This window comes from Mustela erminea, chromosome 1 (assembly GCF_009829155.1).
Source record: "Mustela erminea isolate mMusErm1 chromosome 1, mMusErm1.Pri, whole genome shotgun sequence".
NCBI lineage: Eukaryota > Metazoa > Chordata > Mammalia > Carnivora > Mustelidae > Mustela > Mustela erminea.
The window spans coordinates 88,515,095-88,537,175 of NC_045614.1; the positions used below are offsets into that span (position 1 = coordinate 88,515,095).

The 22,081-nt window shown below is 38.3% G+C and overlaps 1 protein-coding gene across 6 annotated transcripts in view; it reads left to right on the forward strand.

Annotated features, from left to right (window-relative positions):
* The window catches only part of COL6A5 (collagen type VI alpha 5 chain), a 147,197-nt gene extending 129,293 nt beyond the window's left edge, over positions 1 to 17,904 (forward strand). For 2 of the 6 annotated variants that reach the window (XM_032332796.1, XM_032332805.1), the window contains 4 exons: positions 4,414 to 5,103; positions 6,476 to 6,572; positions 7,304 to 7,548; positions 17,107 to 17,904. In XM_032332796.1, coding sequence (XP_032188687.1) covers positions 4,414 to 5,103; positions 6,476 to 6,572; positions 7,304 to 7,548; positions 17,107 to 17,126 — 1,052 coding nt within the window. In that variant the 3' untranslated portion in view covers positions 17,127 to 17,904. The remainder of the gene's footprint in view (positions 1 to 4,413; positions 5,104 to 6,475; positions 6,573 to 7,303; positions 7,549 to 17,106) is intronic. The other 4 variants (XR_004283198.1, XM_032332819.1, XM_032332829.1 and 1 more) reach the window with 4 other exon arrangements.
* The last annotated feature ends 4,177 nt before the right edge of the window (positions 17,905 to 22,081 follow it).

Below are 22,081 nucleotides of genomic sequence, written 5' to 3' on the forward strand. Positions count from 1 at the left end.
TCTCGATCTCCCCTTGTCCTCCATGTTATTAGTTATGCTCCACAAATAAGTGAAACCATATGATAATTGACTCTCTCTGCTTGACTTATTTCACTCAACATAATCTCTTCCAGTCCCGTCCATGTTGATACAAAAGTTGGGTATTCGTCCTTTCTGATGGATGCATAATACTCCATAGTGTATATGGACCACATCTTCCTTATCCATTCGTCCATTGAAGGTCATCTTGGTTCTTTCCACAGTTTGCAACCGTGGCCATTGCTACTATAAACAGAGCCCAATGTACTTCTTGAGATGAGACAGAACTTAGAATCTAGGGAGACCAAGGTGGTCAGAGTTCCCATGACAAAATGCCAGAAAAGAAAGAGCTGCACAGAGAGAGAACCCCAAGAGATCTGCAAAGGGTCCCCTCAATTGTTCAGTAGAGTGGTGAGGGCACTTGCCTGTGATGAAATGCCCGGAGTCTGGGAGAAGAACCATCAGAAAAGATTATAGAACAGTGCCAGTTGCTCATAGAGGGCCACAAACAGTGCCTTTTCCTGCCAGAAAGCCTGGAAAAACTCATAATTCATACAGTATTGGAAAGAAAAATCAGGGAGGTCTTGTCTCAGTAGTGGGGAATAATTAGCCTGAAATTAAGGACTGCTCTAGACTAGTCAAACAAATCATAATAGCATGACCCAAAAGGATCAAATAGTTTGCATACAGCATAAATATTTGTAAGAATACACAAGTATTCCACATCCAAAAAGGAAAATTTCACAATATTTGTGGAAAAAAAGAAGCATGAAAACTTGACAATAATCAAGAACATAATCACTCTAAAACAAACCAGAACTGACACAGATGTTAGAGTTAGCAAAGGTATTAAAGCAGTTATTATAACTATATCTCATACATGAAAAATTTAAGTAGAGATAAGTAGAGGTAAAAAGATACTAAAAAAAGATTCAAATACAATTTATAGAGATAAAAGTTGCAATGTCTAGGAAGAACAATATACTGGATGGGATTAATAGCAAATTAGATTTGGTAAAAGAAAAAATCAGTGAACTTGAAGATGCAGTAATGGAATTATCTAAAATAAAGCTTGGGGAGAAAAAAGTTTGTGTTTTTTTGTTTGTTTGTTTTTAATGAAAAGAGCATCAGAGTTCTAATACCCTCTCTCAATACTTGGTAAAAAATCAGTAGGAAGACTTGAACCACACTAGCAACTATCCTCACCTAATGGATATTTATAGAACACTCCGCAAACAACAGAATACATTTTCTTTTCAATACATATGAAACACTTACTAAAATAAGTCATATTGTGGGCCATAAAGCAGTTCTCAAAATTTTAAGAGATTGAAGTCATACCAATTATATTCTCTGACCAAAACAGAATTAAATTAAAAATCAGTAGTCAAAAGATCTTCAAAAAATCCCTAAGTATTTGGAAACTAAGTAAAAGGCTTCCAAATAATCTATGGCCAAAGAAGAAATCAAAAGAGAAATTAGAAACTATTTTGAGAAGAATGCAAATAAAATCGCAATATGCCAGAATTTGTGAGATTCCACTAATGCAGGATTTAGAAGGTCATCTATAGCATTAAATACCATGTTGGTAAAGAAGAACGTTTTCAAATCAATGACTTCAACTTTCACCTTAAGAAACAGAAAAAGGAGAACCTGGGTAAGCAGCAGAAGAAAGGAAGTACTATAATTAAAGTAGAATTCAATGAAACAGAAAAGAGACAATCAGTAAAACCAAAAGCAGATTTTTTGGGGGGGAATATCAATAAAAATCAATAAACCTGCAGCCAAACTCTCCAGGAAAAAAAAAGAAGACACTACTAATATCAGAAATGAGAAAGGAAACAGATATTAAAAGAGTAATCAGAGAATATGATAAATAACTTTGCCTGTAAATTAGTTTGGGTGAAATAGACAAATTTCTTGCAGTTCACAAATTACCAGAGCTCATTCAGAAAGTAACCAAAATAGCCCTAAACCTATTAAAGAAATTGAATTTGTAGTTCAAAATTTCCCATATAGAAAACTCCAAGCCTCCAAGACTTCAGTGGCAAATAAAACAAAATATCTAAGGAAGAAATAATACCAATTCTACACAGATTCTTACAGAAAACTGAGAGGAAGGAATTCTTTCCAGCTCATTCTTTAAGGCTATATTGCCAGGATAACAAAACCAAAGACTACATGCATATGAAAGTACACTCCAATATTCCTCATAAACATAGCTGCAAAAATTCTTTTTTTTAATTTAATTTTTTTAAATTTCTTTTCAGCGTAACAGAATTCATTGTTTTTGCACCACACCCAGTGCTCCATGCAGTACGTGCCATCCTTAATACCCACCACCTGGCTCCCCCAACCTCCCACCCCCCACCCCTTCAAAACCCTCAGATTGTTTTTCAGAGTCCATAGTCTCTCATGGTTCACCTCCCCTTCCAATTTCCCTCAACTCCCTTCTTTTCTCCATCTCCCCTTGTCCTCCATGTTATTAGTTATGCTCCACAAATAAGTGAAACCATATGATAATTGACTCTCTCTGCTTGTCTTATTTCACTCAGCATAATCTCTTCCAGTTCCTTCCATGATGATACAAAAGTTGGGTATTCATCCTTTCTGATGGATGCATAATACTCCATAGTGTATATGGACCACATCTTCCTTATCCATTCGTCTGTTGAAGGTCATCTTGGTTCTTTCCACAGTTTGGCAACCGTGACCATTGCTGCTATAAACATTGGGGTACAGATGGCCCCTCTTTTCACTACATCTGTATCTTTGGGGTAAATACCCATTAGTAGCTGCAAAAATTCTAAACAAAATTTTAAGTAAACCAAATCCAATAATATTAGCTTGATTGTCATAATCATTACGCAAGGTGTAGTGATATCAAAACACTACATTATACATCTCACGATTTTTATATAATTTTTATTTGTCAAAATTCAACAATAGATAAAAAAGATAATGTAGAGTTTACCCTAGAAATTCAGATTTATTTGAGCTACAAATGTATAATGGATCGTTTGCCCTGTTTTTTGTTGTTGTTGTTGTTGTTGTTTTTGGTTTTTTAATTTTTTTAAAAGATTTTTATTTTTTTATTTACTTGAGAGAGAGAGAGTGAGAAGGTGAGAGAGGAGAAGGTCAGAGAGAGAAGCAGACTCCCCATGGAGCTGGGAGTCCGATGCGGGACTCGATCCCGGGACTCCAGGATCATGACCTGAGCCGAAGGCAGTCGTCCAACCAACTGAGCCACCCAGGCGTCCCTCGTTTGCCCTGTTAATAGCATTATTCATGGGGTTGTTTTTGGCATCCTATTTTATTAAGATTTTATGGCATTAATACAGGTTAATTGATTTATTTGTAAGTATGGTGAGTAGTAAATAAAGTAATAAATATAAAGCATGAATAATGGGGTTTTAGCACAGATGGGGATCAATAAATTTTGCCAATTAGAAATCTTCTTGCTTGATTAGGTTTATAGACATACTTATTTCATAGAAAAAAGAACATTGGCCACCTACTTCTTGTCTTTCTGAGCTGACATTTCCTGTTGTGTCTTCACTGACCAGTCACCATCCACATGAACATGATTGTGGACATGGTTTCATGATCCCTTAGGCTTAGAGCAGTGCTACTTGAAGGGCAGATCTGCAGCAAGGTAAGACATCAGCATCAGAATGTAAATCAAGGCACCGTTTCATTCATTGAGAAAGTCTTGCTACCAAAAAAAAAAAAAAAAAAAAAAGTCAGGTAATCTAAACAGTATGCTTAGTAATGCAGATGTCTGACAACATGTGCAAGCTCCTGATTTTGTCCTGGGCCAATAAACATTTTGTGGACTGGCACTTTAGGTACCAGCATCTTAGAGTATTTAAGGTCTTACACAGAGTTTGGATTCTAAAGTCAGCATTTATATTTGCTCTCATGAAATCACACTATAGTACATATTTTGAACATATGTATAAAGGTATATGTGTTTGTAACATCAATAAATATGACTTTGACATATATGCCTTTCTCTTAGAGTGGCTGCATAATAATTAGATCTCATACAAATGTGTACTTCGTAATCATGTGGAGTGCACTAAAAATAGTTATATGTTTCTCAACTTACATATGATACTAGCTAGAGGATCAACCAGTCCTTTGACAAATATCTGAGACAGGCTAGCAAATACATTTTTTGTCACATGACAGCACCTATGGCATGCTGGTGGTTTCCCATGCAGTGCGTGGAGAATGCATCTGGGAATAAGTACTATAATTGATTTATGATGTCTGCCATGGGTATGGGAATAGCACATGGCAAAATCCCATGATGTTTTTTGGTCATCCTTGGCTAGCAGTTCCAAATTTAGCCTTCTGCTGAAAAGAGTGACTTGAGCTATTCTATTGCAGGACATGAAAACCATGGCAGAAAAGAAGAACCAGGTCTTACTAATGAACCTGGAGATACCTCTCTTCAAGAATATTACATGGATGTGGCTTTCCTCATAGATGCTTCCCAAAGAATAGGAAATGATGAGTTTCAGGAAGTGAAAGCTTTTCTAATCTCAGTGCTTGATTATTTTCGTGTTGCCTCCTACCCACTGACTTCCATGTTAGGAGATAGAGTGGCAGTTGTGAGCTATTCTCCTCCAGGCTATATGCCCAACAGTGAAGAATGCCCTGTCTACCTGGAATTTGATTTGGTTACTTACAACAATGTACACCAAATGAAACATCATCTCCAAGACTCTTTTCAACAACTCAATGGAGATGTTTTTATTGGCCATGCCCTGCAGTGGACAATTGATAATGTATTTGTAGGAACGCCCAACCTGAGGAAAAAGAAAGTTATCTTTGTTATATCTGCTGGCAAAACCAACCCCTTAGACAAAGAAGTCTTAAGAAATGTAGCTCTGAGAGCCAAGTGTCAGGGCTACACCATATTTGTATTTTCCTTTGGTCCTATACACAACGACAAAGAATTAGAGGAATTAGCCAGCCACCCACTGGATCATCACTTAGTCCAGCTTGGCCGAATCCACAAGCCAGATTTGAACTATATCATCAAGTTTGTCAAGCCATTTGTTCATTTAATCAGACGTAAGTCATTAAACCTTTTTTCTTCTATTGCTTTTGCAATAGATTTAATGTATCTGTGTACAGTCCACTAGGTGGCTTAGTAATAACTCCTTACTTCAGTGGAGAGTGGTACAGTCTAAGATGTGAGTAGGAGGCAGTGAGAAAACCAGAGAAAAATATCAGGCCTTACTGACCTTGAACTTTACTGCTACACTGTCAAGGTCTTTGCCAGAAAACCACCATATAGGCAAAAAAGTGTTTTTTAACCCTTATCTGTTTACTATGTACTTGGTACTATGTAGCAACTTCTTTAAATGGATTATATCATTTAATCCTCAGTACAGCCCTCAAACGAAAGTACTAGTATCTCCATTTTACAGGTGAGAAAACAAAGATTCAGAGACATTAAATAAATTGCCCAAAAGTTTCCAGTTTAACAGTTGGCAAATTCTAGACTCAGCCCCATGCATTCTGACCCCAGAGCTGTGCTCCTCTTCTTTAAACTATATTTCAATACTGTACCCAAAAAGAAGTACACTTCTATAATCAGTAATATCCCACTACCATCACTCTCCAACTGCTCCAAGGACTTCTGTTTTATCTTTCATTGAAAATTACCTTTGGTTTGACTTTAATTCTTTTGAGCCATGGGCATGAATTTCTTCCAGAGCCTTTGTCCCAAACAACTGGCTCAGGCATAGCCAAGCAGGGTCTTAAGGGTGTCTTTTTAATAGTGGGGCTTTGAGAGTGACTGCTCCAGCCTCTGTCTGTGAGTTGCAATTTTAGACGTGAGTATAGTAGACTACCTGAGAGCTTGTGGCATCAAGCAAATTCTGGCCTGTGCTGGGATTAGGAGTGAGGCAGAGGCCACATTAGTTACCTGCAGCTCCTGCAAGTTTCCCAGAGAATTAACAGAAATGCAGATTTGCTGCCCTGCACAAAGCCCCAGGGCTCATGTAACCCTAAGGAATTTTGGAATTCTTGATTCATATGTATCATAGCAGATTCACTACTTGCAAAAAAAAAAAAAAAATGCCTCCTTTCAACCCTAAGATAAATAGGACAGACAATTTCAGTAGCTCAATGTGTCTTCTGGAAAGATCTTCTATTTAGAGGAAGAGAAATAGATCTTAGAAGGGATGGAGAGATGTCCTTGAATTGTATCACAAGCCTGTGACATACAGAGCTTGAGAATTTTTGACTCGATCACTGCTTTATCTCATTGACTTTGCCAGTGAGATATTGCAAATGTCAGAGGGTGACTACTTTGCCAAGGACTTTATAAAATTAATTTGCTCTTGAAGATACCTCTAACCACAGGAGAAGATGACTGACCTGGGCGATAGAATATAGAAGGATAAAGTTTAGATTAACCAGTGCACTCTTTCTCCAGGTGCCATCAACAAATATCCCCCTGCAGATCTGAGACCCAAGTGTGTTAACATCACCTCTCCCAACCCAGAGAATGTTGGCTCAGGAAACAATGCATTGTGAGTTGGCAAGTTCAGTTTGGGTAATACTACAGCTGGAAATAGTCCTTAAAAAAAATAATTTTAAATGAACTGTGCTTTAGTTTTCAGGATGCAAGTTTGCTTGGGATGTAGGGGTGTGTGTGTGTGAGTGTGTGTGTGAAATACTCCTGGTCTGTAATGACTGCACAGATCTGGAGTTAATAGCAGATAGAATATGACCCATATTAGAAAGAACCATGTTTCCATTTCTGTTGCTTTTATGGAAAAAAAAAAGTTCTTTGTAATACCTTATATAATACCACTCTAATATTGGGTACTAACAAAACAGAAAACTTATAACATCAAATTTTAGATATAACAATCTTAGAGGAAAATAAAAACAAAAAGAGAAAAAAATTGCAAAAGCAACCAGAACATTCACCATTTAAAAAACAGAACCCATATGAAGACTAGTAGGAAGGATTCTTTTCTGTTCGATTTTGCAAAGTACAACCCTAAATACTCAATAAAAATTCAGTGGTGAAAATAAGATTGCTTTGGAGTATTAAGCCATTGTTACAACGTTCTAATTTCCTTTGGAATATTTTTTTAAAAATGCCCCTGAGTCAGGTTTCATCCACAAACTGAATTTGGACTACTCCAAGCATGTGCATAAAATTTATTGCTGTTCTATATCTGCCTGTATTTACATTTAATTCTGAAAGGGACTTGGCTAATGTAGTTTTCATCTCTTTTCTCTGTCACCTCAGCCATATTCCTGAGGTGTATAAAATAGAGACAGGAAACAGTGAGCTGTTTGATGAATTTGGTTCCCAGGAGCAGCATTCATTTGTATTAGGGATCAGTCCTAGTAATGGTTCTGAGACTGCTACTGATTTGATCCAGAAGTTATACCTGCTCTTTTCAACTGGAGAACTGCTGGTGAACAATGAGAAAGAGGCACAATCAGAAGAAATGCCAGCTCTAGCAGATGGTAAACAACAAGATAAAAAAGGTAACCTTGGGTACAATAGAATCGAAGACCCTGAAGTACCTTTGGATTTCCCCTGGTGGAAGCTGAGTGAAGATGAGCAAGGAGAACTCACTGGGACAAGTAGGAGTGACAGGATAGAGGTGCCTATCATCTAGGGTTGCAAGGGGTTCCCAAAATGAGGAGGCAGACAAGACACAACTCCAGAAAGGCAAAAAAAAAAAAAAAAAAAAAGGGAATCAATGGTGTTGACAAAACCAGAACTGGAAGTAGGTATAGATGTTTGTGGGGTCAGGAAAGGGGATGAGAAAAAGGACCACACAAGTCCTGATTAAGCAAGCAGAGCCCTTCATCCCTGTGCAAAATGCAGTGGGGGAGAGCTATGCAACAAACCTCACCTTCTCCCTTAGCAACCCAGGCTTTCCTGCTCTGAAATATGGGCTTCTAACCAGTGTCTGGAGTGGACTTCTCTGGAGACTGAGGGCAGCTTCCTAGGCAATGTAAGGAGGTGTTTCTGGACCTAGAGTTAAAGGGAAAAATGGAAGATGGAGAACAGGAAGCTATAGTAGGCTCTAGAAAAGCTATTTACAATTTTTGTTGTGTATCAAAACTACATGGGAAATTACTTTAAAATAAATATTCTTGGGTGTCTACTAAAGCTGAAAATATACATATACTATGGCTATCAACTTTAATGTATATGCCTTTCAGAAAATATTTATATTCATCAAAAGTCATGTATTAGAATGTCCATAAAAGCATTATTTGTAGTAGTCCCAAAGTGGAAACAAAAATGCCCAATAGCAGGTATGATAAATCAAATTTGGTATGATTATATAATGAAATGCCATGTATGTATACAGTATGTATGAACAATATTAAGTATGTAATATATATCACTATATTAATACACAATATTGTAATATATACTAATATATATATCAACACTTCATATATACATCTATACTATATGTATTAGATATGGGTATAATTATAGGCATAGCTAGTATATAGATATTGAACAGAATCAGTAATGAGAATAGAAGAAATATAGAAAACTATAGAAAGGGAAGGGACGTGTAAGAAAAGAAAAATCAAATATAAATACAATGAAATATCTGTTTCCAGTCAAGATGGACTAAGCCCATATAGCCTCTCTCTCCCACTGATCACAACTGAGAACTCTGGAGAAAACACAAAAAAGCAATCTCCTGAAATCTCTGAAAAGAAACAAAAAGCAGATATATTATAAAGTTTCCCATTGTCTTTTCTGTTTCCTTTTGTGGATTTGGCCTGAGGCCAGACCCCAGTCCTGGAACTGTGTAATGGCAGTAAGGCAGGAGGCTAAAACTCAGTACAAACCCCATGTTTGTGGACAGAGAACTAAGAAAAGGGGCCCTTGTTTGTAAGAGGTTATGGAAGAAATCCCCATTTCCCCTCTCTTTCCTCTCATTAAAAAAAAAATTTTTAGAAGACTTTACTTATTTATTTGACAGAGAATGAGAAAGCATACAAGCAGGGGAGGAGGCAGAAGAATAAGGAGAAGCAGGGTCTCCACTGAGCAGGGAGCCTGATGCAAGGGTCAATCTAGGACCCCAAAATCATGACCTGAGCCAAAGGTAGATGCTTAACCAACGAGCCACCCAGGCACCCCTTCTCTCACTATTTTGCCCACTGTTTTGCTCTGAAAGTAGGCAAAGTTTGGAGCTGAGTAGAAGGCTAGCTAGCTAAAATTAAAGAGAAACCCTGTTTTTCTGGCCAGAGGAACTAGGAAGAGAAACCCTGTTGGCCAGCATGTAGGATAGATAGCCCCAGAGAGAAGAGAACTGGAGAAGGGGATCCTCTAATTCCAATTATGGGAGCTGCATAAGCCCTGGGCTTATGCTGTGCATGGATGGGGAAGACCCAGAACAGGATAGCAAAGGCTTTGAACATTAAACTGAAGATAGAACCACTGTTCATAGGAGGTAACACAGCACTTGCAACCTACCGGTTGATTGCCTGCTGACAAAAAATTTAAAATTCTACACAGTATCATATTAGGATTTAGAGTCTATACAACATAATAGCCAAAATGTTCATGATAAAACCTAAAACTAGGCAACATACAGGGAACCAGGAGATGTGAACTATTCTTAAAGGAAAAGACAACAGACAAAGCCATTGAAGCAGCTATGTTAACTATGCTCCATGAGATAAAGGCAAACAACCTGAAATGAACAGAAAGGTATTCTCAGCAGAAATGTGTGGTGATGAGCACTGGGTTTTATATGCAACTAATGGACAGGCTCAAAAGCAGAAGGAGGATGACAGAGGAAAGACTCAAAGAACTTGAAGATATATTAATTATATAATCTGAAAGGGATTTTTAAAAATGAACAGAACCTGAGAGACTTGTAAAAAATTATCAAAAGGCTGGGGCGCCTGGGTGGTTCAGTGGTTTAAGCCTCTGCCTTTGGCTCAGGTCATGATCTCAGGGTCCTGGGATCGAGCCCCACATCGGGCTCTCCGCTCAGTGGGGAGCCTGCTTCCCCTTCTCTCTCTGCCTGCCTCTCTGCCTACTTGTGATCTCTCTCTATCAAATAAATAAATAAAAATCTTTAAAAAAAAAAAAAAAAAAAAATTATCAAAAGGTCTAACATTTGTTCTATTGGCATTCTAGAAGGAAAGTAGAAAGAAAAGAAAGTTAGATTCGTCAGAAGAAAATACATATTAGAGGAAACCATGGACAAAAAATTCCCAAATTAGTAGAAGATATAACTTTACAGAGTTTAAAACCCCACTCAAGACACATCATTAACTGCTAAAAACAAAAGATAAAAATCTCGAAGCAGCTAGAGAAAATCTACATATTACAAAAGAAAGGAACAATTCTTCAAATGATGGTAGATTTCTCATAAGAAATCATGGAGGCTGAAAGATAGTGAAACATATTTTTCTTTCACATACTGAAATCAAAGGACTCGGAACACAGAATTTTATATCCAGTGAACATAGCCCTCCAGAATGAAGACAAAATAATGATACTTCCAGATAAAGGAAAACTAAGAGGATTTGTTGCTAACAGACATGTGCTAAAGGAAAGCAGTGATGGGAGAACCAGGGAGTTAGGGTGAGGCCAAATGACTGAGGATCAGAGGGCTGAGAGAACATACTGAGGAGGGGGCCCAAGAGGGAAATCAAGGAAGGGATGAAAGGGAGGCTGGTTGAGTGAGAAAAAGTGGCAGGTACCAGCTGCAGCTCACCTGTGTACAGAGCCATACTATCTTTGAAGGTAATTTCATGTAAATGATCCCACTGAGTTCTCTCCAAAACCCTGTGTAAGAGACAGGAAATAATACCCCTCATATTTGGATGGAGAAACTGAAGCTCAAATAGGTTTAGTGCCTTTCTAGGACTTGACCCTAGTCTGGCAGGTCCTGATTTAGTGTGCTTTCCCAATACTGGAGAAAGGAATCAGATCTGAGATAGAGAAGGTGGATGTAAGAGGAAATATCTTAGCTCAGACTACCATAAAAAATACCATAGTCTGGGGGACTTAAACAACACTAATTTATTTTTTCATGGTTCTGGAGGCTGGGAAGACCAAGGTCAGGGCAAGAGCCAGTCTGGTTTTAATGAGAGCTCCTTTCTGGCTTGCAGACAGCCACTTTCTTGCTCTGTTTTCACATGGTGAAGACAGTCCTAGGGTCACTTCCTCTTCTAAGTTCACCACTTTTATCAGATTGTGTCTCCATCTTAAAACCTCATTTAATCTTAGTCACCTTCTTAAAGGCCATATATCCAATATAGCCATGTAGGGTTTCGACATCTGAATTTGGGGGGACACAATACAGTCCACAGCAGGGGATATAATTAACAACATAATTACAGGAAGAAACCCAATAAATCAGCATTGCCCAAGCTTGTCTATGGATTATAATGACCTGGGTATTTGTTGACAGTTCCACAGTCCAGCCCACACTCTACATCACTTAGATCTCTGGGAGGGAGACACAGGCAACATTTTTTTTTTTTTTTGAAGCCCCAGAGCAATCCCAATATGCATATAAGTTTGAAAAACACTTCTATAAATTTCTATTCAATCAGTCCTGTTACCTAATCTCAATACTTAATCTCTTGAGGTGAGATTGCTGCTGAAAATGATAAGTTTGGTAACTCAAAAGGATTATCAAGTGAGCATAACTGAGATCTTTTTTGTTTGTTATTATTCTCCAAAATTTCTTTCCTCCAGAAGTTTTCTCCATTTTTCTACTTAATTATATATCCTACATCCAGAAGTTGATGATGTCTTTACTCATTTCCCTCTGAGAGTGCTAGCCAGTAACTTGATTGGGTGACATTTGGCCATCTCTTCTCCATGAAGTCAGTCTGAGTCTCTTTAGGAAATGTCAGTTTGGCTTCTTTCTTGGAATGGAATCATGCAAGATTAGAATTGAAAATGGAATGACTTTAGAAATCACTGAGTTGTCTTGTATCTTTTTATAGATAAGGAAATGGAAGTTGCAGACATCTAAAATTGTCTTACCAAAGAATATTCACAGCACCTAGTCCAATACCATTTCGTCACAAAGACGCATACCCTACAATTGTGTTCCTAGAACACAAATAATCAATGGAAAAAAGATAATAAAATATTTATCTGAAAAAAATTCATTATCTGGGTTGTTGAAAGATTGGAGATGATACATATGAAGGTCAAAATACACAATGTGCTTGGCATATAATCAGCTAGGATTATCTTACATGAATGATCTAAGTCTGGTAATATATGTGACAATTAAAAATAATTCATTGTGAAGGATGATCAGCCCTTATATGTTGATCTTGCTATGTTTATCTTTGTTTTCCCAGAGAGAGTGAGCTTTCTTTTCACCTACTCATTTTTCTGATGTTTAGATTCTATCCATCTACTTAATGTACAGATTATTTTACTCATTAATGTACATTTGCAAGGTTTTAATGTGGATTTTTAAGAAGAACAACTGTATTCCTTTTCCCATTATACCACGTTAGGGCTTGTTTCTTAGTCTTTGTTTTTCTAACATCAAGAAGAGTATTGCTCAAAGCGTGGTCCCTGGACCATCAACATCAGCATCATCTAGGAAGTCATTGGAAATGCAGATCCTTGAATCCTACCAAAGACCTGCTGAATCAGAAACTCTGGGGTTGGGACTCTCCAGATGATTCTGATGCAGGCCAGGGTTTGAGAACCACTGACCTAGTGTTAGAAATATTGAGCCTAAATTAGTCTTCTTTAATGGGAGTCCTTTTGTTAGATATTAATAGGTAATTGGGAGAAATTTTTCTTGTAAAACACTGATAAGTAGGTATCATTTTTGCAGGACTTCTTAGTGCCTTTATTGGGCTAATCTTCACTGTGTTTCTGAGAGAGAGGCTACTGTCAAACCATTATGACCACAGAATCTTTTATCAGGGACTAGTGTTCTATAGAAACCAGTTTGGGAAACAATAGTTAAAAGAGTGAACCCAGGGGCCACTGGATAAGGATATGGATTTGACTCCTATTTCTGCAGTTACTGGTCATGTGATCCGAGGCCCATTATTTTGCCTTTCTGAGGTTTCATTTCCCTACCCGTAAAATGGCCAGAATAATGGAGCCTACATCGTAGGGTAATATGATCCTTAAATGAATGTAAATTGCTTCAAATATCACTTTACATAGAGTGAAACCTTAATACATGTTAGCTATTATTTAAAATGATGATGATAATGACAGTGGTGATGACAAATGGCATTAGAGCTGACGGCCATGGTGGAAAGAATGCCAGATTAGGAATGAGGAGATTTGGATGCTAATTTTGGTTCTGTCACCAACTAGCTTTGTGATCTCAAATTTTATCTTGGTCTTCAGCTTTTTTATTTGTGTAATGAGGAGCTTGGGAAGGCCAGTGTTTTTCATACTAAGGGGCACACAAAGACTTCCCAGGGCATGGATTTCTAAAAATTAGTCTTTTTTTTTTTAAATATTTTATTTATTTATTTGACAGGCAAGTAGGCAGAGAGGCAGAGACAGAGAGAGGAGGAAGCAGGCTCCCTGCTGAGCAGACAGCCTGATGTGGGACTCCATCCCAGGACCCTGGGATCATAACCTGAGCCAAAGGCAGAGGCTTTAACCCACTGATCCACCCAGGTGCCCCCTAAAAATTAGTCTTAAAGGACTCTGTCTACCTGAGAATGTCTCTATTTGAGGAATCATGGAGGGTCTCCTTTCCTGCATCCCCTTTTACAAATGTCCCCCACCTCATTTAAAAAAAAAAAAAAAAGGCATATTTCTCAACCATCCTTTTTTTTTTTACGATTTTTTTTTTAAGATTTTATTTATTTATTTGACAGAGCTCACAAGTAAGCAGAGAGGCAGGCAGAGAAAGAGGGGAAAGCAGGCTCCCCGCCAAGCAAGTATCTCGATGTGGGGCTCGATCCCACAACCCATGACCTGAGCCGAAGGCAGAGGCTTAACCCACTGAGCCACCCAGGTGCCCCTAAGATTTTATTCCTAAGTAATCTCTATACCCAACATGGGGATCAGACTCACAACCCCAAGATCAAGGGTTGCATTTGCTTCCAGTTAAGCCTGCTAGGCATCTCTCTCAGCCATTCTGAGTCTGATTCTGTGCTCTGCCCAAATGTAAACCCTCCTAGGGAGGCACAAGGTAAGGAGGGGGGAGCATGTTGTCAAAGAGTCATTTTAAATACTGGATCTGTAGGCCTCCTTTAAGCCAGGTAAGGCTTCAGTTCTTTCCCATCCTGTACATGTTTCTGTTAAGGAAGAAATGTGTTGCTAGAAATGAGGTATTTGAATTCATGTTTTGACGTTTGAATTCAGTTATACTATAGAGTAAGGACGGTAGGAGTGATGATAAGTATCATTTAATAATCTGGCCTGCTCCATCCCCGATCTTGGCAAAAAACACCTCTCTTCAAAGTGAGAAATCCATGAGAACAAAGCAGAGAGCCTATAAATGAAGTATCAGTGGAGAGCAGGCATTGTTTCATCAGGCCAAAAAAATAATAACAAAACCCTTAATCATTTACCTATCTTGGAATGGAATCATAAGTAAGACATCATCACAGAGACCCTCAGTAAAATACTTATTTCAGTTGGAAGACCAAATCTCCCAAATGAAAAAGCGATGTTAATTTTTACTGTAAGGACTAGTTCTGCCAATTAGGCTATATGGGGATATGTCCCATCAAGAGAATAAGCCAAGTTGGAGCCTCAAGATTCTGAAGGAAAGGGGCACCTGGGTGGCTCAGTGGGTTAAGCCTCTGCCTTCGGCTCAGGTCATGATCTCAGGGTCCTGGGATAGAGCCCCACATTGGGGTTCTCTGCTCGGCAGGGAGCCTGCTTCCTCCCCTCTCTGCCCGCTGCTCTGCCTACTTGTAATCTCTCTCTCTCTCTCTCACTCTGTTAAATAAATAAATTAAATCTTTAAAAAATAAAGATCCTGAAGGATAAAATACATAAAACAGATTATAAGCAATATTATTTTATCAAAAAATATGGTAATAGCAGACATGTGAAGTGTGCTTTATTTATCAATATTAAGATTTTCCAGCCACATTTTAGTGTCTCGGGTTAAACACCATACCTGTAAGTGAAAGAATAACTAACTAGTATTATTAATAGCCATTTGATAAGTTCAATGAAGTGTTTTTGGGTGCATTTCCCAGAAGTGAGAAAATGTCATCCAGTGACAGGGTAACAGATTCTTTTGTAAATAAAAGCTTTTTGAAAGATTACTGGGTAGTTTTTGGCACATAACTCAGAATTCAAAGAATTGTTTGGTATTGCTATAATAAAATTCCTTCAAAACCCATCTGTCTATGTAAACAATATTTATCAGTGCTTAAAACTATAACAATAAATATTAATAGAATTAATATTAAATTTTGCATCACTCGGGGTGCCTGGGTGGCTCAGTGGGTTAAAGCCTCTGCCTTCGGCTTGGGTCATGATCCCAGGGTGCTGGGATCGAGCCCCACATTGGGCTCTCTGGTCCACAGAGAGCCTTCTTCCTCCTCTCTCTCCCTGCCTGCCTCTCTGACTACTTGTGATCTCTATCATAAATAAATAAAATCTTTAAAAGAAATTGCATCACTCTAGCAGTAAATTGTACTAGTAAGTAAAAGTAATAGCTAAAAACTATCCATCTCAATAAGAAATGCATTTCCAATAAAATTTTTGATTTTTGTTTTGATAGAATTACCAAAATTTAAATATATATGCTGTTTTGATAAATTGTAATGGTATTCCATCAGAAAATGTTAACACATAGAAGCTTATAGTCATAGGAAATAAAAAACATGTGCTTAAATATATTTTTTGATGCAAAGATTTATGATTAGGCAAACAAAAGATTTTAAAGCATGTAAATATATTACAATTAAATGAAATTCTGTGTGGGAAGTGGAATGGAAATACATGTTTAAGGAGAAAAAGGAACACTACAAAATATCTGACTTTGAAGCATGAGCATGTTTACATATATTTTCAATGGAAAATGGGTGCTATCAAATCTTTGTGCTATATATATTCTATTGGGTAAATTAAAAGAAAAAGATGGCAGTTTTATTTCTAAATGTGAGTTTTTACACTATGTCACAAATTACATCCTTTTCAAATGCTTAAACTCATAATGAAAAAAAATAATTAGATGTTAACTTTAAAATATGCACGGCAAGTGTACATGACTGTTTCCTTTGGGATGGGTATGTAAGTAAGTCTGAAGATAAGTACATGGGATCATCTCTCACATCCTGCCTTGGGCCAGGTTCCCTGGAGCTGACCCTGCAGTGAGGATTTGTGTACTTGCGATTTATGGAGATGGCACTCACTCACAGGAGAAACTGAAAGGGAATGGAAGAAGCATGAGAGGGAAGAAGTGGAAGACAAGCAAGGGTGTCATCTCAGGCAAAGTACCATCAAGTACAGCTTTAGCTTGCTACACGCAGATACTCCAGCATGTTGAGTTATACTGCGGAGTCATCCTGACCTGAACAAAAGAGTTGGGCTTTCTCACTCTCTTGGTAGATCATCGACAGGTCCGGGGCTGTGACTTCCCAGGCACTCATGCTGCAGGTGATGGAAACCACTCCAGTGGTGGGACAGAAGTCCTCCTAAGAATAGTAGGTGTTGATGCTAAAGTGAAAGCTCACACGAGGGTGGTTAGGGAGGAGGAGGGAAGAAGGACAAGAAAGGAAAGCATTTTGTCCTAGAAATTAATGCTAAAAAAGAAGATTAGAAGGATTCTGGGCAGAGTCCTTGCTCTGCACATTCCTTCCTGCTCTGAAGCAGTGATACCAGCCACTGAATGTGCTAAGTGTGGAATTTCAGATGATGAAGGTACCAACATTTTCCCAGGAAGAATCACATTTATAGTTCTACTTATATGTTGCTCATTTGTATAGATCATCACATCACCCTTTTATTTTGACTCTTGAAAGAAGCAAACTATGTGTGTTCAATTCATATGTGGCAAAAGAGGAGTTGAGTCTAGAGGAAACATAATAAACAAATACGGTGACTTTAAGAACAATTTATATTTTTATATTTTGTAGATGGTGAGGACTCAAGATGATCATAGCAGAAAAGGGAGATCATTCCACTGGAATTCCAACCAGAAACTACAAATCATCTGTCAGAAGTGGAGTGGTGAGGGGCAGGAACTTTTCATGAAACCAATTGGCTAATAACATGCTAAATTTGTTCTGCTTCAAATCTGAAAGGGAGACTTTTCTGAGTGAAGACATCAATAAGCATAACTGAGAAACTAGGAATGATTTCATCTCTTCCGAGAACTTGGACAACTGACCAGGAAAAGCTGACGGAATCTTTTCTTCGAGAGCTCTGGATGGTTCAGATAGCAATATGATGCTATATCTGCTTAAAGATTTTTGTCATGATTTTCATCCCATCTACATCTCAGATGGGGCAGTTGAAGAAAAAGCAGTTAGAATTAGCATTTCCTAGGAATGTCTCCTATCTCCTCATAGAATGAGAAACTCTCGTCCATCTCTTCAATTCTGGTACAGCTGGTGAATCCAGCCCTGAGTACCCTATAAAACCCACCTGGCCAGCTGCTGCCACCACAGTCAATGTTTGCTCTTTACCAGAACATTTAGAAAAGAATGGATTTCCTGAGAAAAAAAAAGTGAAATGAGGCTAATTTTATGAATGGCTATTTTGTGCTGTGATCCTTTGTTTTACATTTAACATGCTTTGCTTTATATGTACTTGGTTTTTGCTGGGAAAAAAAATTATGGAAAAAATGAATATTCTATATGACCAGAGCTGTTCTTGGGAATTACAATGGAACAAGTGACAAGTTCTAGAATAAAAGCATGTCTGAGCTGGAAGTGTATTCTGTTCATTTTTCACTACCTGTCATCTAACTCAGGCCCACTGAAACACCAGTACAGGATTAAACATATTTGGAATATATATATATATATATATATATATATATATATAGTAATAAACCAATAGTGAATTCATTTTTTAAGTCTTTCAATTAGGTCAAGGCAACTAATAATTGCCAAGCAAGTATATTTTGCATATTTTTTAAAGATTTTATTTATTAATTTGACACAGAGAGAGAGAGAGATCACAAGTAGGTAGGCAGGGCGGGGGGCGGGGGGACTAGGCTCCCTGCTGAGCAGAGAGCCCAGTGTAGGGCTAGATCTCAGGACCTTGAGATCATGACCTGAGCCAAAGGCAGAGGCTTAACCCACTGAGCAACCCAGGTGCCCCTATACTGTGTATTTTTTAAAAAGATTTTATTTATTTGACAGATCACAAGTAGGCAGAGAGGCAGGCAGAGAGAGAGAGAGAGGAGGAAGCAGGCTCCCTGCCGAGCAGAGAACCCGATGTGGGGCTGGATCCCAGGACCCTGAGATCATAACCTGAGCTGAAGGCAGAGGCTCAACCCACTGAGCCACCCAGGTGCCCCCATTTTGTGTATTTTTAAAGTGACTCTCTTCATAGGGTAATAGTACTGGCAATTATGTACTTTTCCCACATAAATTCCCTCAACATTACTATTTTTGTTTGAATAATTTTAAAATAACCCAATCAGTTAAAGCTAGACTGTCAAAAGTACCTACATATTGCTCTCTGGGAAGTTCTAAAGCAAACTCTACTCTTTACTAAAGTTTTGTTTTTCCCTAAGAATCTTCATATGTGCACATGTGTATAAATATATGTATGAGGGGCACCTGGGTGTCTCAGTGGGTTAAAGCCTGTGCCTTTGGCTCAGGTCATGGTCTCAGGGTCCCTGCTCAGCAGGGAGCCTGCTTCTCTCTCTCTCTCTGCCTGCTTCTCTGCCTACTTGTGTGCTCGCTCTGTGTGTGTGTGTGTGTGTGTGTGTCAAATAAATAAATAAAATCTTTTAAAAATTTTTTTAAAATTATAAAAAAAATTTTTAATTATAAATAAATAAATAAATAATAAATGTATGTATGAGGAATACATCAGATCCCTAAACATGAAGATAACATGGGTTGTCAAGAATGCGAAGCCTAAGGAACTCAGCCTCTGCTGATGGGACTGTGGATTGTTCTGCCTTTGAAAAGCATGTTAGCAGTTCCTAGCAAGGTTGATGATGCATATATCCTACAACCCAGCTGTCCCCTTACTGGGTCTATATGCCTGAAGAAGCTCTCACACATGTACACAATGAATCAAATGAAAATATGTTCACCACAGCCTTGTGTGTTTCCCTGAAGAGTTGAAACCAATGGAATGTCCTGAATGTGGTATATTGTACACTAAGCTACATCTGCAAACAGTGGACAAACAAGGAAGATAATATTGAAACAAAAGAAGTTGCAGAAGGATATATTATGACATTATTTATACAACATTTTGAAACCTGAGAAGCAATATTACCTACTGTTCATGATTGTTCACAAGTGTAGTAAAAACATATATAACACCAATTCACGATACTGGTTACCTTTCACTGGGAGGGGCAAAACAGGAGTCCAATTGTCATTATAATGTCTTATTTCTTAAACTGGAAATTAGAAAAATGATGTTCTTTATTTTTTATACATTTTTGGATGCCTGACATATTTCATAATTTAAAGAGTAAGCCCAGTCATAAAAATAATCATAAAATTCAAGTAAACCCTTATGCTATATCCAACATCATGTTAAGAATTGTGAGGAATTTAAAAATATGTATACCTGGGCACCTAGGTGGCTTAGCTGGTTAAGCATCTGCCTTTGGCTCAGGTCATGATCCCAGGGTCATAGGATCAAGTCCCATGCAGGGCTCCTGGCTCAGCATGAAATCTGCTTCTCCCTCTCCTTTTTCCTCTCCCTCTGATGCTCTGAGCCCTGCTTGTGCTCTCTCACTCTCTCTCTTAAACAAATAAATAAAATCCTAAACTTATGTTTCTATAAAACATAAAAATAATAAAAAATAAAAATATGTATAACTCTCCTCACCCTCGATGAGTTTGCATTTAAGGCAAGGTGGCTAGAGTTAGGTAACATCCTAGAACAATGGTTCTCCTTGAACACCAAGCACCAGGGAAACTTGCCCCATCACTGGTATGCCACATAAGTTTGATTAATATATAAAATTAGTTTATGTTACCACTGAGTGTCCATTCATGTTTCATGTGAATTTTGTGTCTGAGAGGTCACTTCAGGTTGTACAGCACAATTTGATGCACATAAGAGATAAGAAGAGTGATAGAAAGTGACATTGTTTCACTGGAGGAACAATTATACTCTAAATATAAGGAGCTTTTAAAGAAATGTGTTATGTATTTTGGACATTCCAACCCCAAATATAATACTTGGGTGTGTGCTGTGGGGACAAGAAAGTTGAGAACCAAGAGCAGAGAATGACCATAGGATGATGAAAAATATTGCACATGAATTCAGAGTGAGGCTGCTAACTAGAGCCAGTAATTGCTTTGGAAATCAAAGGGAAAAAAAAAATCACTTGGGATTTCAATCATTGGAGGACACTTCAAGGAATAAAAGGAATCCACACCAGGTCTGGACTTACAGATCATTAACGCTATCCTTCCAGTTCCTTTAAGATAACAGTACAAACGCCTTCCACGCCTTAAAAGACTCTACAAAATCTGACCTTTGCTCACCTTTCCTGTCTAATCTCATCCCTCGGCAAGGAATCTCTTCCCCTCAGTGCGTCCTTTTTCTGTGCTAGCTCTCACCTGCTTGGCAACATCACCCATAAACTTTGCAAAGCTGGGCAGTAACCGCCCACCACACTGCATATTCTCCTAGGGCTGGATCTCTCCCTTTAGGTCTTCATCAGAGAGGGTTATAACAGCTTGTCTAATTCACTTGTCTGTGTCCCCAGGAGGCACCCAAGTGATCACCCCTACTTGCCCATCACTATTCCCCAACAACCGGGAGGCTGCCTGGCACTTAAAAGGTGTCTGATAAAAATCTGATGAATCTTGAAAGATAAATACAGTTTGGTTTGATGGTGAAGAAGGAAACTGGCATGAAAAATGACAAGGGGACAAAACCCAGCAAAACCTCTGTGTGTGTGCGTGGGCGCATGCGCCCACCCTGAGGCAATGGGCGGTGTGTGAGTAGGGTATAAAGGGAGCCAGTGTGACTGGATTGGATATCTGGGAATTGGTGGAAGCAAAAAGTCTTTTCTTAAAAGCTTTAAGAAAAAAAAAAAAAAGCACACTTTAAAAAAAAAATCTTGAATCATTCCATAATAGCCCATCTATTTAATATAGAGTGACCTGTAATCAAAATTGCATGTCCTCAAGAAGGAGCCATGGCACATGCAGAAAGTACCTATTTTCCTAGAGTTTCTGTGCAGAAACAGCCCATAGCTGAGCACTGCAGCCTTATGTGACATGGGCACTGAATTGTAGAACAGCTGGTCAGAATTACGGATGACTAAGAATCCTGTGATTATCTCAGAGCAACTTTATTTAACATCTTGAATCTGATTCCTAAATCTTTTATCTGAGTGTGAGCAGTGGGGTAGAGAATTTGAATAATCATAGTTGAAATTTGGTGCCACTCTTACAGGACTCACCCACCTCGACAGCCCGGGAGCAGCTCACCTTGTGGCACACTTGGAACTTAGAGTGGTATGTGCTTGTTAACTATTTTTAGTTTGGGCAGGGAAGGAATGAATGAATAAGCCCTATCTTGCTGATCCTGGCTAATCTTGTTGGCCTCCCTCATTTCTTTCCAGCTTCTACTTCCCAAACTGAATTTGGATTGTGTGTTGAGAAAAATTCCTGGAACAGCTAGAAGTTGTCCTCTCCACAACTGCAGCTGATAAGGAAGTTCTCAGTTCCTATGATGAGAACAACAGCTGTGTGGGGGCCTGGCTCATGAGACTCCTGTTTACGGTCTTTTACAAGAGTATTCACAACTCCAAGATGATGGGCTATGATGAGAAGAGATTAGTTAATAGACTAGTAAACAGCATAAATCATCTTTTACCTTCTCAGTTACTAGCATTTCTACAAAGTAAAGAAGTTTTTTCTAGTATCACATATATTGGTCTACAAGTACTTT